The sequence below is a fragment of the Callionymus lyra genome, chromosome 17, assembly GCF_982586985.1.
Source record: "Callionymus lyra chromosome 17, fCalLyr1.hap1.1, whole genome shotgun sequence".
Classification (NCBI taxonomy): domain Eukaryota; kingdom Metazoa; phylum Chordata; class Actinopteri; order Syngnathiformes; family Callionymidae; genus Callionymus; species Callionymus lyra.
The window spans coordinates 13,249,008-13,267,533 of NC_141834.1; the positions used below are offsets into that span (position 1 = coordinate 13,249,008).

At 38.7% G+C, this 18,526-nt stretch overlaps 1 protein-coding gene across 1 annotated transcript in view; it reads left to right on the forward strand.

The window, feature by feature from the left end:
- kcnn3 (potassium intermediate/small conductance calcium-activated channel, subfamily N, member 3) overlaps window positions 1–18,526 on the forward strand; it is an 83,261-nt gene that overhangs the window by 50,269 nt on the left and 14,466 nt on the right. The window contains exons 5-7 of the mRNA XM_087812632.1: window positions 302–423; window positions 2,341–2,482; window positions 11,580–11,690. Coding sequence (XP_087668758.1) covers window positions 302–423; window positions 2,341–2,482; window positions 11,580–11,690 — 375 coding nt within the window. The remainder of the gene's footprint in view (window positions 1–301; window positions 424–2,340; window positions 2,483–11,579; window positions 11,691–18,526) is intronic.

The window sequence follows — 18,526 nt, forward strand, 5'->3', positions numbered from 1 at the left end:
TGACATGTGTTTAAATGTACAAGTAAAAAGTTTCTTATAAACATTCATAATAAACACTTTTTCTACTTCTACTAAAGCTGCTTTTACAGGGTCTGGGACACCCTGGAAAGGTTGCCAGTCCATCACACATAGACAGACAACCGCTAACACACGCAGCAACAATTGCGCCACTAATAACTGTTTGGACTGTGGGAGGAAACCAGAGTGTTAACGTGACACGGGCACACAACACATGCTCTCCCATAATGCACTGCAACTTTTTAAAAAAATGATAACAATGTTTTTGTGTTTGTTTTTTCAGGTGCATTTCAACACCCGGTTCGTGATGAAAACCCTCATGACCATCTGTCCCGGGACGGTGCTGCTGGTCTTCAGCATCTCTCTGTGGATCATCGCCGCCTGGACCGTACGAGTGTGCGAGAGGTGTGTACTCATGTGTGTGTCTTTGTGTACTTGTGGAGATCTTTCCATCTGCCGTTCATTTGTGGGGTCCAGGTCTCGCCGGGTGGACTTTGATGAAAGTTCGAGCGGAAATAAAAACACCAAAAAAAACGATGCGTCGGCAGGACGAGTGGAAATAAAAACACAAAAACTACGAGACGCTTTGAAGACGTTTACCTTATAAGTCGACGGACGTTCTTATCTCTGAGCGGCAGAAATGTCTGGAGAGTCACCTTTCGAAAAAAATCTGGATCATTTTTAGCTCCAACCAAAACCTGCACTGTATCATGTGGCGTCAAAGGAGGGGTAGATGATCCTCAAGACGTCGGGAACGGGTGCGGAATTTTTCCTCCGATTCTACGGCAGCGAGAGAGTTGGTCGTGAGCCAGACGTGTTGAACTTGATTAGACTGTAAACTATATTCAAAAACATAATGTGGTTTGAAAATGAGACGTCAGGCCGGAGATGAAACGCTCAAATCAGTGTCTCTGGTTATTAAAGTCACACTTTCATTTGTTAAGAGTTTTAATTAAACTGTAAGTCATGTGCGTCTAATGAAGAGGTTTGTTCATTAATAAGGAAGTAATTTAAATAAAATCATGCAAAATTGCCTTGTCCTACTCTTGCCCTTGGTAGCTGGGACAACAATTAATACCCATCCGTCTGTTCCGAACAAAACATGTTGTTTTATTTTTGTTTATTTACCTATTTTTCCCTTTTTTTCACTAAAATGTGGCCTCGAGCGATGAAACCCACACAGAACTGAATGTTTTAACAAGGCATGTGATCAACATTTGGCCTTTGATTCAAACTATAAAAACAATAAAACATCATATTAATATTTATTAGTATTAGTCATACTTTCTCTTTCAGTTTTCAGTCTTTTAAAAGTCAATTTAATGGCATTTAAAAAGTTATCCATGAATATTGAACTCAATAAATATTGTCTTTTAGTCAATCAGTTGTAAAGACTTTATTTTTCAACCCATTACACGATTACAAAAAGTTTATTTTAATCTTTTCTTAATCTTATTGACTTTTAAAATACTGTAAATCAAGTCCAGGAATAAATTGATCCAAATCTTCAACGATCTTATACAGTAAATTGACAGAAATCTCTGAAAAAGCCTGGAAAATTATTTAATTGTATTCAATTTTTGCGCTTATGAATACTAGTTTTTGTCAAAAATATTAGCTTTATATGGTTATTTAAAATAATGTCACATGACCACCATCTACATTTTGTCTCAATTAGTTTTTGTTAAACGACCGATGCTCATCGACGACAATTTTTAGTCGTTATTTTCGACTAAAAACTCAATTTTATTCCATCAATAAGTTGATCCTGGAATCTCCGGATCCTACTCCAGACTCCACATTGACCTCTGACCCACATCAACGCGATCCACTCGTTTATGTTTCCAAACAAGTCAGTCAAGAGACCGTTAAATGAAAATAAAAGGATTACAAGGATTTAATTCAACCAGTTGCGGTGCTTTAAAGGTACTTTAATTCATTAAATGATACTTTCATTCAGTTTTTCTTCCACGTCTTGTTTTTTTGGGGTTTTTTTTCAACTTTTCCTGGACTCAAAAGTCAACCGTGCGCTTCTCTGCGGGTGTAATTAACGTGTAATTCATTTCATTAAACGCTCAATGAGGCGTCAAAGAGAATTGAGACGGATCGTTCCTTCAGGCGAAGCACTTTTCCCGGTGAACTGTCCAAGGTTACTCCCAGTTTTACTGCTGGATAGATTTTATTATTTTTGTTGTGAATCAGAAGCCGGTCGCCGTGGCAACGTGTAAGGACTCAATGAAGCTGAGTGTTTCGATATCGGCTTTGGTTAAAACTCCTCCTGAAGTGGAACGTGATCCACATGTGACCCCATCATGTCTGCAGGTACCACGACGCCCAGGACGTCACCAGCAACTTCCTGGGCGCCATGTGGCTGATCTCCATCACCTTCCTGTCCATCGGCTACGGAGACATGGTTCCTCACACGTACTGTGGCAAAGGAGTGTGTCTGCTGACTGGAATCATGGTGAGAACATTTCCTTCCTCTCCTCCCTCTGCTCCCTCTCCTCTCTCATCCCTCTCCTCTCTCTCCTCTCTCTCCTCCCTCTCCTCCCTCTCCTCTCTTTCCTCCCTCTCCTCTCTCCTCCCTCTCCTCCCTTTCCTCCCTCTCCTCTCTCCTCTCTCTCCTCTCTCTCCTCCCTCTCCTCCCTCTCCTCCTTCTCCTCCCTCTCCTCTCTCTCCTCTCTCTCCTCCCTCTCCTCCTTCTCCTCCCTCTCCTCCTTCTCCTCCCTCTCCTCTCTCTCCTCCCTCTCCTCTCTCCCTCGTTCAAAGGTCAGCGGTCCAGCGAGAATTCGCGACACTAACGGGGGAAAATGTGCCATTTATGTCATTTGAGAAATCCTCCCCTGAATATGCCGCTGTTTTTTTTTGAGGGCGAGCAAACAAGAGCCACATTAGCAGGTTGTTTGTCCGAGTGTGTGTGTGTGTGTGTGTGTGTGTGTGTGTGTGTGTGTGTGTGTGTGTGTGTGTGTGTGTGTGTGTGTGTGTGTGTGTGTGTGTGTGTGTGTGTGTGTGTCGTTGTTGTCTGTCCTTGTGCGACGGCTTTCCATGTTTGGCCTTCGCTCTCGGTGTTCTGGTGACATTAACACGACTCGTTTTGGACTAAAATACCCGAATGTCATGAGACAAATTTGTCAAAGCAAATCTGTCGACGGATTCAACGCTTTAAAAATGAAAACCCAAACATATGAACTGTTTGCTACCATTTACACACTGAATGAAAGTTTAAAACTTTAGCGTAGCAACAATGAGAGGAAACTTCTTAAGCAATACTTGATTACTGCTGAACAAATAAGGAATATATGATACATTTCTTAATATAATTTAAGTATATTTTTATATCGTTGTAAGAAGGTTTGTTTTACATTTTTTGCTTTAAACTTTAATGGGGTTTTGTAAATGGTCCAGGATTCATTTGCAACCCTTGATTAAATTTAACTTTATTATAAACACAATTGGTCGAATAAAGGATGTAAAATAACATATTTTTGATTGTAAAATAGTAGGATTTGTACACATGATACATGCTTTGAATGATAAGATCCAAGAAGTAAATAAAAAAGATAGACCCTAACCCTTAAAAGTTGCTAAGCTAATGCTAACTCAGTATTACTGAAGTGATTAAAAACGTTTTTCTTTCATTGAAGAAGTTCTCAATTTCCTCCCAAAAAACAGGACTTTCTTTAAAAAGCAATAACGCCTGTGCTATCTCAGGGTCAAGGTGACCCGGAGACCCGACGTCCACAACTGCGGATATATCTATGGAAGCCAAGGGAGGTCGATTAACCCAGAGACAACGCAAAGGATACCTCGAACACATTTGTTTTTTGGTCTCTGGGTCACCTTTACCCTGAGATAACACAAGGGATACTGCAAATACATTTGTTTTTTGGTCTCTGGGTCACCTTTACCCTGAGATAACACAAGGTATCCCTCAAACATATCTTTTTTGGGGGGGTCTCCGGGTCACATTGACCCTGAGACAACACAAGGGATACCTCAAACACATCTGTTTTTGGGTCTCAGGGTCACCTTGACCATGAGATAACACAAGAGATACCTCAAACACATTTGTTTTTTGGTCTCTGGGTCACCTTGACCCTGAGTAACACAAGGGATATCTCAAACATATCTTTTTTGGGGGGGTCTCCGGGTCACATTGACCCTGAGACAACACAAGGGATACCTCAAACACATCTGTTTTTGGGTCTCAGGGTCACCTTGACCATGAGATAACACTAGCGATACCTCAAACACATTTGTTTTTTGGTCTCTGGGTCACCTTGACCCTGAGATAACACAAGGGATACAGCAAAAAATATTTGTTTTTGGGTCTCTGGGTCACCTTTACCCTGAGATAACACAAGGGATACCGCAAAAAACATTTGTTTGTATGTAAAAAAAAACATTTAAGATTAAAAGATTTGATCTTTCTTAATGAATTACATGTTTTAATGACAAGATCCCTGGAGAGAAAAAAAGCTAATTGAAGTTGCTAAGCTAATGCTAACTCAGTGTGACTGATAAAAGTTCTTTCTGTTCCGTCCTTGAAGAGGTTCTCGTCAGATCCTCCACAAACACAGGACTCGCATACATAACGGAGTCACTTAACTAAACCGACCACCATTTGAGGATTAGGACTTAATAGTCGAGGAATAATGAGGATCAAAAGACGACCGATAATCCAATAATCGCTTGAAAAGACTCCTAGGAAGGTTGAGTCTTAACCAATCGCGTGCCTCGAATTAACCTTCGCCGTCCTGCGTTCTCTCTTCGTTCGTTTCTATCTCACGTCGGCTTCTTGGCTCCAACTCACCTCCAGAGTCTCTCCTTCCTTTCCTGCTCGATAACCTGGATCAGGTCTCGAGGAACATCCTCTTGAAATCAAACATGTAGATCGACCCACACTTTTTTTTTTTACGAGGTCACGACACAGACTCAGTGATGGGAGGGTTTTATGGCACGAAGGGAGTCGCTGGGCCACGTGTTGCCAGAGGGTCTGGCGAGGATGAATAATAGATGCTGGTGAGTTGCCAGAAGTCGCCCCGCTCGCCCCCAAAAAAACTGTTTTTTCGAATACGTCGTGCAATTATTGAAAACAATAGCTCGGATGATCCATGGCTTTAATATCCGAGGAGTTGTTACCTGGTGTTGTCGTTTAATGCGGAGCAGCTGCTGAGTTCAAATGTGATTATATTTAACAAAAATGATTGCTTTGTTTTCTTCATTCATTCTGATGCTGGATTAGAATTGATTTAGAAACGTCCTCAGATGTTTGTTGTGAAGAGCTAATGTAAGAACACCAGCTCGTGAAAGCGTCGCTTGTAGGTCGGACACAGAGAGGCAGGATTTGACCTGAACTACGACCAAAACAAAACAAAACACACACAAAAGCTTATGTAACGTCATTTTTTACTCTTCAGGGGCCACATTTATCTGTGTGCTCTGATGTAATAGTGCCCTTGGTGCTGTTACATACTTCTATTTCCAGTTCTATTTTCTGCTTTTCTCAAAAGATATAACATATTTTATATAATAGATTTATAGATTAATTAATATTCTATTATTACTTAAATTCTTCTTCTTTGCGAGACAAAAAAAAATTGAAAATGCTTTTGAAGGCCATAATAAATCAAATAAATAAATATATAATAATAATGTATAGCAAACATATATATATATAATAAAAAGACACAATCTATTGGATTACTGTATTTAACTATTGTCTAATTATTATATTTTTAAAATATTATTATTCATATGGAATGATATGACATATTTAATATCATAGAATGTTATACAATACAAAGTTCTTCTCCTTTATGTGAGACATTTGTTTTTTAGAAATATAAAAAAAAAATGGTGTAACTAGTTGTTATGTAGTTTTGGCTTTAAATTCAATTTTTTTTACAATCTAATGCAGGATTACTTGTAATAATTATCATTATTCTTGTTATATTTTCACCATATATTAATCAAATATTGAGTTCTTAATGCACCAAAGCAAATATTAAGAATAATGAATAATAATCACAAATAATTATTAAAAAAAACAAAACAAATTAAAAATAACTTTTGAAAAAAACACATTATAAAGCACAATATATTTACTTATTGTTATATTTACTTTACTGTTGCAGGTTTTCTAATAGAAATGTAAAAAAAAAATTGTGTTTTTTTTTCTTACATGAAATAAATTGTCAATATTTCTGTTCATGATATTATTTTTTTGTATTTAAATCAAACTTTTTGTAAAGAAATAACTACAATTTATTTTGTATTGTCTCTTGTACAAATATCATCTTTCCTACCTATTTACCTAGGTAATACCTTACTTCATATATTTTTCTAATGTATTTAGTAATAAAAAACATAAATCGTCTTTATCTTTATAGTTAATAATGTTTTTAAACTGTACAATACTGTCTTAACCCTTGTGTTATCTCGGGGTCAAGGTGACCCGAACGCCCGAAAACAAATGTGTTTGTGGTATCCCTTTAAAGAAGCCAGGGAGGTCGTTCACCTTGACCCAGAGACAACACAAGGGATACCATAAACACATTTTGTTTTCAGGCATTCGGGTCACCTTGACCCTGAGCTGAATCAAGGGTTGAAATGCTAAAGACTCGGGCAGAGAACGTCCCACAGCCTCGTCCTCCACACCGAGCTCCTGGTAGCTTCGACTCCCACACACACACTCTCTCCTCCCGCGTCGCACACACACTCTTTTTTTCCGAGTGGTTTATTTTGGTTGACCCTCAGAGGAGACACGAGTGCGCCGGCGGAGCCGGTTCTGTGTTCGCGAGGCTCGTGATTAAGACCAGAACCAGTTGTAATGAGTCTGCGGCGAGAGAAGCCCTCGTTTGTTGCCATGGCAACACGCAGCGGCCAACAATGCAGGGATACACCATCACCCCGAGGCATGCTGGGGGAGCGCCAGGTGCTGCTCTGCTACGTGGGCGGGGGGGGGGGGTGCGATGGAAGGATTCCACCGTTGGGTTTTTCAAAACAAGTGAAGTACCCCTGATGTGGGCAGGGGGCGCTCCTGAGGTCTTATTATAACTCTTGTGACATCACTCTTCTCTCCCAGCATGCTTTAGTTGTGCGTCTAGACTCGATACAAACCTTTCTTTTCAACATCCTTTGCTTTTGATTCCCTGCGTGAGAAGTGATTAATCCACAGATTGACATCTGACTAATGAAGCCGTCGCTGGATGTTCTCACACCTGTGAGGAACAAATCCGACACGTGTTCTCAGCTGTAAATTCAATCTTTTTTTCGCGCCTGACTGAGTCTAAAATGATACATCTGGGGATTAAGATCAATATTTAAGGTTTGGATTTTAAAACACATATTTGAGGTTGAAGTTATTACTTTATAAAGTTCTCCCCCGTCTGAAATCTGGGCGAACGAGAGGTTACGAGAGCAAAGTCCATTATGATATAGTATTGGCTTCACTCCTCCTCCAGCTGTAGTCACAGCCCGCTTTGTTTATACAACAAGTCCCTTGTAGACGGAGACTTCCGGGATTGATGACATGGAGTGACAAACCTTGACGCTTGACCAATCACAGCAGAGTGGGTGTGTTCAGTGGGCGGGGCTTAAGATTATTTTCTAATGTAAATATTTCACGTTTTGTACGAACAGACACATACTGATGATACAGTAGATCAATTTAATTTGTTTGACAATAAAATTAAAAGTTTAAATAAATACTGTAAATGTAAATAATATAATACTTCTAATATAATAAGTGTATCTATTAGTTATTAAAACAAATACAAGGCAAAACAATTATTATGTGGTAAAAATAAAATGCTTATTTGTGTTCATTTTACTATTTTATTATATATACATTAACTTATAAAAGGGACAAGAATTCCAAGAATATATGTATACTATAAAAAGCATATGATTTAATTGCAACCTCTTATTAAATCTAAATACTTTATAAAGATGCATTAAATTGCTTTTATTTTTGTTTAAATTATATAGTGGTTTTATATTAACTTGAAGTCAACAAACAATATAAACATTAAAAAAAAACTAAAAATCAGGGGATGTGGATGACGTCCTCAGTCTTGTCAATGGTCAAGATCACTCATATTTTGATTTATTAAGTAAGTAAGTCATTTGTATTTATATATTAATCATAAATCTGCATTTTCTCTGGAGCTGTTGACCACTTTCCTCCCTCTCTGCATATTTCCGAGGTTAATATTTGTGTTTGTCGCGCAGCTTAAAGCAGGAAATTGAATGAAATACATTTCCTTGGCTCCTCTTTTGTCACCACTTACAGCATATTTTCACAGTAATTACGGGGAAGCAAATAGTTTTTCTGCTTGAGAATCTCAATTTCCGCGGCCGGCGTCGCTCACCCCGGAGGTGAGGAAACATTTTTCTGGGGTGAATTTCTCGACACCCTGAGACTGAGACAGTGATTCCCTGTTTCTCGCTCGCCGGACTGGTCGAGGGAAACTCCCGGGCGTATGAAAGAAAATCGCGGCGGCCATCATCGCCGTTGTCGGCGTGCCAAGGGAACCCTGCTGGAATCAAATGGACGTGAGCTCGTCCACAAAGCGAACTCCCACACACACACATTACCTGCTCCTGGCGAGCCAATCAGAACCCTGCTCGCCCTGACACGGCGGCTGACTGCGAGGCACTTGTACAGCCTGTTCCGTGGCAACTCATCAAGGGCTCTTTTCCCTAAAGCAAATACTTGTAGCAGAGCTTTAAGGGGTTTTCCATCTGCCCTCCTCATGTTTTATTCACACGTTGGGAATAAACACAAATGGACGAGTGTTGGGCTCTCATGCCCGGTCGTATGTTTTTCGACCTGGGCAAAGTTATTTCCAGCCTGAAGTGAGTCTCCCGCTCGCCGGCGTGCGATGCTAGCAGGAAGGAACGTTTTCATTAAAAGCTCTTAATCTTAATTCATTGCTTATCAGGAGACGTGTGACCTCATTAACATCGCCCGCATCCCCCAGCATGCCTTGCACATGCCGCACTTTCATCCCTCTCGCTCGCCCACCTACCCCCCGCCCCCCCTCGACGCCTGCCCCTTCAGAGGAACCTACGATATCTCTACAGTCCGCTCATTTAAAGATAACCAAGTCTTGCTTCCAACCTTAAAACTCCTGATGCTCCCTCGTGAATGTCGCCCTCCTGGAGAAGCTTCGCCGGCCACGTTGGACAAGTAACTTTGTTAGATTTATGCTGATATTTCCTGTTATTGTTCGTTTAATCGTTGTTTTCATCGTCCATTTCACCGGGTCACAGCACCAATTTGTGGGGTTTTGTACCAATGAACCGTCCCCCTTCCCGGTATCGTTTTGTGGTTATGGTAAAGAAGGACAGAGACACAGGAATGAGTTTTAGAGAAAATGCTCGTTTAGTGAAAAAATAACTTACATATTTACATAAGCACAGACCTTTGCAAAGCAGAGATCTATCGCTAGGCGTCTTCAAGTGAAAAGTGAAAAGTTCTAACAAAAATGCCGGATCTTTTATAGTCTGGTCAGTCTTATCATATATGTATCATTGGCCAGACACTCTAAACCATTGGCTACTAAGATGGCCGTGTCACGAGGCCGTTGTGCAAAGTTCCCGCAGTTTATGTTTATCAGTTGACTTACGCTGATGTCTGTCCTTGAGCAGAGTCTAGCTGGTACCATCTAAAGATTTGTTATGGTTCTCTCAGTGTGTAGGCTTGACCAAATGTACAGCTGAGCTTGGTACACATTGGTTCATATGTCTCCTAGCAAAGTAGGTTGTTATCAACCCTTTTCTATGTCACTCTACGCTGGAAGACCTTTTCATTTCTATTTCCAGCTCAGGGGTCACCGGCGTGGTCCCCGAAACACCAACGTAGTAATCCATGGGAATGAAAATCTACTGACCTTCAAGTATCATCTTAACTTTTTATTTGTGCTTTTATTAACTTTCTGGGACCTCTGTGTTTGTCTCAATGTTGTCTTGGGCTTTTAGAGTTTTTATATTTGTATCTATTTTTAACTGTGTATTGCTTTCGATTGTTCAAGCACTTTTTGAACCTGGTCTAGAAAGACATTTTACAAATAACTATTACATACTTTCTTGGGGATTGGTCCATGGTCATGTTACATTATAGGGGATTTGTTTGGATGTGTCCATCGATGTAGCCATTAACTAGTACTAGTAAAGCATTCCGTCAACATATAGCTCTGCCAAGGAGCTCATTCAAAATGACTTTTTATAGACATGCAACCAAATCAGTTCTTAAATATTGGTGATTTTTTTTAATTGGGTCATGGCAAAAACAAAACAACAACAGGATTAAAGCGCTTGACCGAGAGTGAAACTTTTTAGACCAGGCCAAAGTTGATCAGCACAATCTAGCTCTATCTTAGTCCATTCAGAGGTTCAAATATCAAGCACCAATATCTTAAACCAGTACAAATAACATTGAGAACTTTTTTCAAGGAAATTAGCATCAACACTTGGCCGATTCCCTTTGTGGACTTTACATGATCAAAACTCAGCAAATTTTGGACACGCCTAAACCAGACCCAACTTTTCTAGGCCAGGGTTTCCCAAACTCCATTAGCCTAAAGCCAAGGACCCCCTTTTCAAAACACAGCAAACGCTTCAAATGATATGAAAAAAAAAAAGTATAGTGTTTCCTGATTTTTTTTTTAATTCTTCAATATTTATATTTTTTTCATTACTTTATATTCCCATTTATCAACAGAAACAACCAGTATAAAATAAGAAAATGACTATCTAGCTACAAGATACTTAGGAACAGGATCAATGCAGTTTTCTTGCTGTATTTTCGGTGGAATTGGTTAAAACATTTATTTAATTTGTTGTTATATTATCTCAAATTCAATTCTTCCCTTTCCTCCAATTTTTTGGACGCCCCCTAGTGGATCCCCAAATTAAAAAAAACACTGGTCTACCAATCCAATCTAGCAACCCTAAAAGGCACAAAAGTCACACGGAACTTGACGTAGTTTAGTTTATTGATCATGTCGTCTAAGAATAAAATTCAGAACTAGCAACCCAATGTCAGAAAAACTAAAAAGATTTAAAGATACTTTGAGATGTTAAGCATTACTTAAAGGTTCAAAACAGCCATGAAAGGGCGGTTCACTCTACGGGTCAATGGGTTCAAAGCTCGTGCTCGCCCGACGCCCGGTAATTCAGATCGACAGCCTCGAATGAAGGGAAATGAGGCGCCGTCCATCTCCGGGCGCTTCCGTCCATACGGGGACATATCTCTCGCCATATAGAGGGAACGGAGGGAAATCTCACGGCAGATGGATTGGAAGTGAAAATAGACTTGGCTTCGCCTCTCGTGGTGAAGAATTGCGGAGCTGGAAACAGAGCTATCCTTCCTAATCCTCCCTTCCCTTCCCTCTCTCTCTCCCTCCTTCTGTCGTGCTCTCCCTTTTCTCATATTTGTCCTGGTGCCGCTCAATCATCGTGGCTAATCCCCCCCCCCATCCCCGGACCCCCCGAACACCACCGTTAACCCTGGTCTCCCTTCACTGACTCGTCTTCTTCTTCTTCCTCGACAGGGCGCCGGCTGCACGGCTCTGGTGGTTGCCGTGGTAGCCAGGAAGCTGGAGTTGACCAAGGCGGAGAAGCATGTGCACAACTTCATGATGGACACGCAGCTCACCAAGAGGGTAATCATCACCGCCATCCGTGGTATTATGGGGTGGTGGGGTGGGGGGGGGTTTAGAGGATAGACATCTCGTCCTCTCGCCGCCCTCTATCCCGAGTGTGATCCGGAGAGTCAGGGAAAGGTTATCAGTGTGACACCGTTCTGTACCCCCCCATATCACCTCCTTAAAGACATTTTCTCACACCATCACTCACTGTCCTCCTCCTCGCTCCCCCCCCCACCCCCCCCTTACCTGCCTCCTTCCCCTCCGTCGCTCACTCTCTCCATCCTCCTTTTCAATTTTTCATACAGGTCTTAAAAATAGCGGCGGTATCAAATATGTAGGCTACCGTATGGCGGCGTTGGTTTCTGGGTGACCAGGAAGGGGGGGTTGATCGATCCACTGTGGCGTCATCGTCTCTGGACTTTCTTCGCAGATACTTTTCTTGAAGAGTCCGAGGTTCACTTCTTGGAAGTCATGAAAGTGACTTCCTCGAGCGTATCTTTATCTCCGACATCAAAGTATGATTTTTTTTTTCAACAATATAAGTTCAACTAAACCAGAACCTTAGGTTTTTTACTTCATTCGCTCTTTGAAGTTAAGATTTCTGTTCAAATATATATAATTTAAATTATATAGTGTATGTTTTCGATAAAGTTCACTGTGTGAATGCCTTAAGATTCTGTTTTTCTCTTTACGTGTTTTTAAAATGCGAGCTATGTTCTAGCTTTCTTTTATCTCTTCTACTCTTTCTTCTGTTCCTCGTTTTCTACCGTATTTTTTCCATTCCCTTGATTAAAAAACTCATATACTTTATACTTTGACCTTCAGGTTCATTCATCTACTCACACCTGGAGACTTTAAAAACACTTTTGTCTACTTACTACTACTTTATACTACTAATCTACTACTACTTATATTTATACTTTTACTACTATTTCCACTTATACTTTTACTAATAATTCTACTACTGATTGTACTAATTATACTTATACTACAAATTCAACTGCTACTTATACTACAAATTCTACTATTTATACTTCTTCTTCCACTTCTTCTTCTACTACTACTTCTTCTACTATTAATTCTACTACTTATTCTACCACTACTTCTACTCCTTCTTCTACTTCTTCTTCTACTACTACTTCTTCTACTATTAATTTTACTACTTATTCTACTTCTTCAACTACTACTTATTATACTATTAATTATACTACTTATTCTACTTCTTATTCTGCTTCTACTTCTTCTACCAGTAATTACTACCACTACTAGTTCTTCTACTTCTACTACTTATTCTACCACTACTTCTACACATTCTTCTACTACTTCTTCTACTCCCACTATTACTACTTTGTCTACTTCTACTTCTACTTTCTAGCATTTCAGTTTACAGATTCAGCTTTCACCATTTTCTTCTGGACTTTTTCTAGTTATAAACTTGTTTTTTTTGTTTTTTACCAAATTGTTATTTATTTCATCATACAAATGATGCCTTTGGCAAACAAAAAAAAAAAATCACCCTATAACGAAAATATCACTCTCTAGTTATTACAGAGTCAGTGGTTCACTAGCTGACATCACTTGAACTCTTACAGACGTCTTACAGGTAGTTATGGTACGTTTAGCCGTACTTTAGCACCCCTGTAACGTATTATAGACTCACATACTGATGGACAAAATTGTTTGAAAATTAGAATTTAGAACACTGACCTCTCAGTGAAGGTTTTTTAAGTCATTTTTTTCTAAAATTCAAAGAATTTTGATTACATATATAGCATATGTATAACATTTTAATACAAAATGATATCAATAATCAGGTTATTTTCTCAATTGTAAGACCCATAATCCCCCCTTAAGTGTTATTTATACCCGGGGAAATTTTAGGTAACATAAAGGACATTTTAAACAGGCTAAGCTAGTTGATAAGTAGCTTCCAGAGGTCAAATGACCCCCCTCTATCATCTTAATCATATCAATAATATCAAATCTGTCTTTTTTTCATATCAAATTGGGATCAAATGACAGTAGAACATCAAACATTTTTACGTCTCAAAGGCAGTGTATCTCCTCCATCATGGGCTGGCAAAATTGAAATTATAACTTTTTGAACAGGACAAATGTGTCTTACATCAAGAGTCCCCGAATGATTTTGCACCACGGACCAGTTAAATATCAGGATTATACTCACGGACTGACATTCAGATACAAAAATATAATAGCATGACCTGCAAAAAAACTAATCAAGTGCATGAAAAATCTCTTTACTGGTTCCAACATGTGTATTTTTATCTTTGTATGTTTGATTGTATGCCGACGATGTTGTTCTGTATTTTCAAGTCTCCTACTTTTATTGACTTTTTGCCAAGTTTAGTTTCTAAAGAGTTTGTGTTTTACTTATGTTCACTAGTCAAGAATCACATGCTTATTATTTTTGAAGAGAAAATCTGTTCTTTTTTATAAAATGAAAACCTATTTCATGTCACTGTCTTACTTAATTATAGTGTTTTTTATATTTTCTTCTGTAAATATTCGTCAGATTCAACCCTAGATAAGTAGATCCTGACTGAAAATCATAATATTACCTTTAAGAAAATATATTTTCCAAATACGGAACATTATTAAACATCAACGTCTATAGTAAGATAACATCGAAAAATGTATTTGGAACCAAGTATAGATAAAAACTAACTAATCAATGAAGTGTTTCAAGAGACGTCATGATTGTAAGTAAGTAAGTAAGTAAGTAATATTTATTTATATAGGGCTTTTCCAGACCAGGGTTACAAAGCGCTTTAACAGTCAAAACAATATTCAAAAAAGTATATACTTTAAAGATCAAGATAATACTGAGAACAACACAGGAGTTCCAGAAAATCAAGGAAAAGCCTGAACAAATAGAAACGTCTTAAGGTGTTTCTTAAAGGAGTCAGTAGATCCATCAAGCGCAAAGAGAGAGGAAGATCGTTCCAAAGCTTAGGAGCAACAGTCTGAAAAGATTTCTCTCCTCTGGTCCTGAACCGTGTTCAGGAACCATCAGTAGATTCTGATCCACAGACCTCAGAGCCCGAGCTGGGGTGTAAGGCTGGATCAGATCAGTGATGTAAGGAGTGATGTCCAGTTCCTCTGACATCATACACGGATGGACACGTAGAACCAGATGAAAGCTAATGATATTATATCGACGAGTCCACGGTTGAGTCGTGGAAGATTGTTTCTAGTGATGCAGGATTAACGTTTAGCAACGAAGCGATCCGAGCACTTCGGCTCCGCCTGGTTCCAGATGTTGTAAATCAGCGAGCACTCATTCGGTATGCACCCCGAGATGTTTATCGATGCGCCTTGACAAAGCCGAGGAGATGTATTTGACACGGAGTGGTATTGGCGCTGACATTTGCTTCAAAGGTCTGGGGTTTATACAGTGGTAATTGTCTGCTGCCCTCTATTACTGAGCGGCGATGATTGAAGCGCTTATATGCACATTGATTTACATGCCTCGGGCCCTTGGCATCGTCGGAACACGCCGGTACAATCACTCAAGGATCCGTAATGGATGCTGCGACAACATGCTCGGGTTGACATGTACACACACACACACACACACTTCAAATCACACACAGTTTGAGTTCAGCGAGGGTCGGTCTTTCTCTTTGGGACAGATTAACGAGAATGTCAATTAAACGCCAGTTAGCGACGCCCTTGCCCCCGATGGACTTCTATTAATAAACCTGGCGTCCTTGTCTCTCGACGAGGTCTTCTGCTGGATGCTTGATGTTGGGAGGATGTGTGGGCGCCATGGAGAGGGTTGCCATGTCATCAAACATCCACCTTAGTGGAGATAATGATACGTATCCAATCAGTGTCGTGTGGAGATTCTTCTTCTCGGGGCATAAAGAGATGGACTCGGACTTTCATCAGGGGGTCCCAGGATGATGCGTTTCCTTTACCGTGTACATTTCTCATTCAAATACGTCCACAAGTCTTCGAGAAAGACCAGACTACTCATAAAATGTATTGATAGTTCTGTTGCTGCCTATATTTAAATGAAAGTATAAACTCTTCTTATTATGTTTCTTAAAAGATATATTTATTTATCCAATTACAATTTCATTGAAATTTCCCTCACACTAAAAGAAAACTTCATTTACTTTCCTTATTTATCTACGACATTTAAAAATATATATTTCTTTCTCCTTTCTACTTGATATTTAAAATTCTGTTGTAAAAATTGATTTGATTCAGATTATTTATTGTTTCACATACATTTGTTACTGTTTATGATTTCATTTGCTTCTGTATTTATATAAAAAAATATTTATTTATATTGACAGTAACTTAACAGAATATTCTCAATTTAAGTCGTATTTTCCTTCACTGTTACTTTTGCTTTTTATCTAATTATTTTTTTTGAATATTTAATAATTATTAATATGAGTTAATGCAGTTAAAAAACGTTTTCTGAAAGCAAACATTTCTAATGATGTATGGCATGCACATATAGGTGTATTTTGACGCTAAAGATTCTGAGTTCTCTGGGAGGGAGTGAGACAATACGAGCGCAGTGATGGAAATTACGTTTTTAGCGACTATTTGTTGAATCAGAAAGAGAATTGGAAAGGGATTTCATCATGAGATTCACTTGAAATTGTTTTCTGTTCAGAAACTGTTTATAGTCCTTTCACACCTGGACGTGCACTTCTCAAGTGAAATAAAAAAAATATGGAGTGAACCATTATTGTTCTAATTTAGAAAAAAACGATTAAAGTCAACATTTCCTTTTGATTCATTTGAATGTTTTCCATATTTGCTATTATTTTACTGTCAAAATCTCAGAGAGAAGTATCGTTGAATAATGAACTGCCATATAAACGATCTCATTCACAGAATTTTACAACACAAGTCGTGTTTTATATCATTTTAGTCTTAAAACTAAGCGTTCAAACCGTGATGGAATGAAATGCAAGTGTGTCGATTCAAGCTCCACACAACAGATTAATGGAAATAACAAATCTTTGCTTTTAATTGAATCAGGAAGTTAGACTCTGAGGTTACCAGCTTTGGTAATGGTTTGATTGAAGCGTCGTGCCTCGACCATGAATGTTCATCTCTTCCATGTTCCCTTCATTAATCTCATTTGAAAACATGTGAATTTGCATGATAATAGAAACCTTTTACTGAACACGTGTCTCTTCACTGAAGGTTCTTTTGGTCGAGTCTATCTCGCGACAATGGTGGAACTAAATCATCATAACGTCAGAACAAAAGTCAGCTTTTAGAAATGTGCTGCTTTTTAATGAAACATCATTTTATTTTCTAATTATTTTATTCATATTTTTGTTTCTGGTTCACCAGTGAAGATAACAACATTGAAACTCTGCTCACGAGAGCCTGACACACACCAGGAGTCCCGTCGGGAAACGACATATCCGGGCTGATCAATTAGAGGTCGGAGGTTGACTGTCTGGTGACCTGGTTGAATCTCTTTAGGGGTTTCCTGTTAGGCTCAGAGGAGAGCGTGGTGGAGTCAGCAGGTGGATTAAATACAACTCTGGACGTTTTGTTTCATTCCCCCTGACATTGTCTTCTATCATATGATTCACATTTAAACCCTTTAGTGACCTTCACTTTCTAAATTAGTCTAGTTCATGATAGAATCTATCCTATTGAATCATATAATGACGTGAGTATTGTATTGAATCATATCAGTAGCTGAGTATATTGTATCAAATCATATATAGCTGAGTATATCGTATCGAATCATATCGTAAACTGAGTATATCGTATCGAATCATATCGTAAACTGAGTATATCGTATCAAATCATATCGGAAGCTGAGTATATCGTAGTGAATCATATCGGAAACTGAGTATATCGTATCGAATCATATCGGAAACTGGGTATATCGTATCGAATCATATCAGAAGCTGAGTATATCGTATTGAATCATATTGGAAGCTGAGTATATCGTATTGAATCATATCGGAAGCTGAGTATATCGTATTGAATCATATCGGAAGCTGAGTATATCGTAGCGAATCATATCGGAAACTGAGTATATCGTATCGAATCATATCGGAAACTGAGTATATCGTATCGAATCATATCGGAAGCTGAGTATATTTTATTGAATCATATCGGAAGCTGAGTATATCGTATCGAATCATATCGGAAGCTGAGTATATCGTATCAAATCATATCAGTAGCTGAGAATATAGTATCAAATCATATCAGTTGCTGAGTATATCGTATCAAATAATATCAGTAGCTGAGTATATCGTATCAAATCATATCAGTAGCTGAGTATATCGTATCAAATCATATCAGTAGCTGAGTATATCGTATCAAATCATATCGGTAGCTGAGTATATCTTATCAAATCATATCAGTAGCTGAGTATATCGTATCAAATCATATTAGTAGCTGAGTATATCGTATCGAATCATATCGGTAGCTGAGTATATCGTATCAAATCATATCGGTAGCTGAGTATATCTTATCAAATCATATCAGTAGCTGAGTATATCGTATCAAATCATATTAGTAGCTGAGTATATCGTATCAAATCATATCGGTAGCTGAGTATATCGTATCGAATCATATCGGTAGCTGAGTATATCGTATCAAATCATATCGGTAGCTGAGTATATTGTATCAAATCATATCAGTAGCTGAGTATATCGTATCAAATCATATCAGTAGCTGAGTATATCGTATCAAATCATATTAGTAGCTGAGTATATCGTATCAAATCATATCGGTAGCTGAGTATATCGTATCGAATCATATCGGTAGCTGAGTATATCGTATCAAATCATATCGGTAGCTGAGTATATCGTATCGAATCATATCGGTAGCTG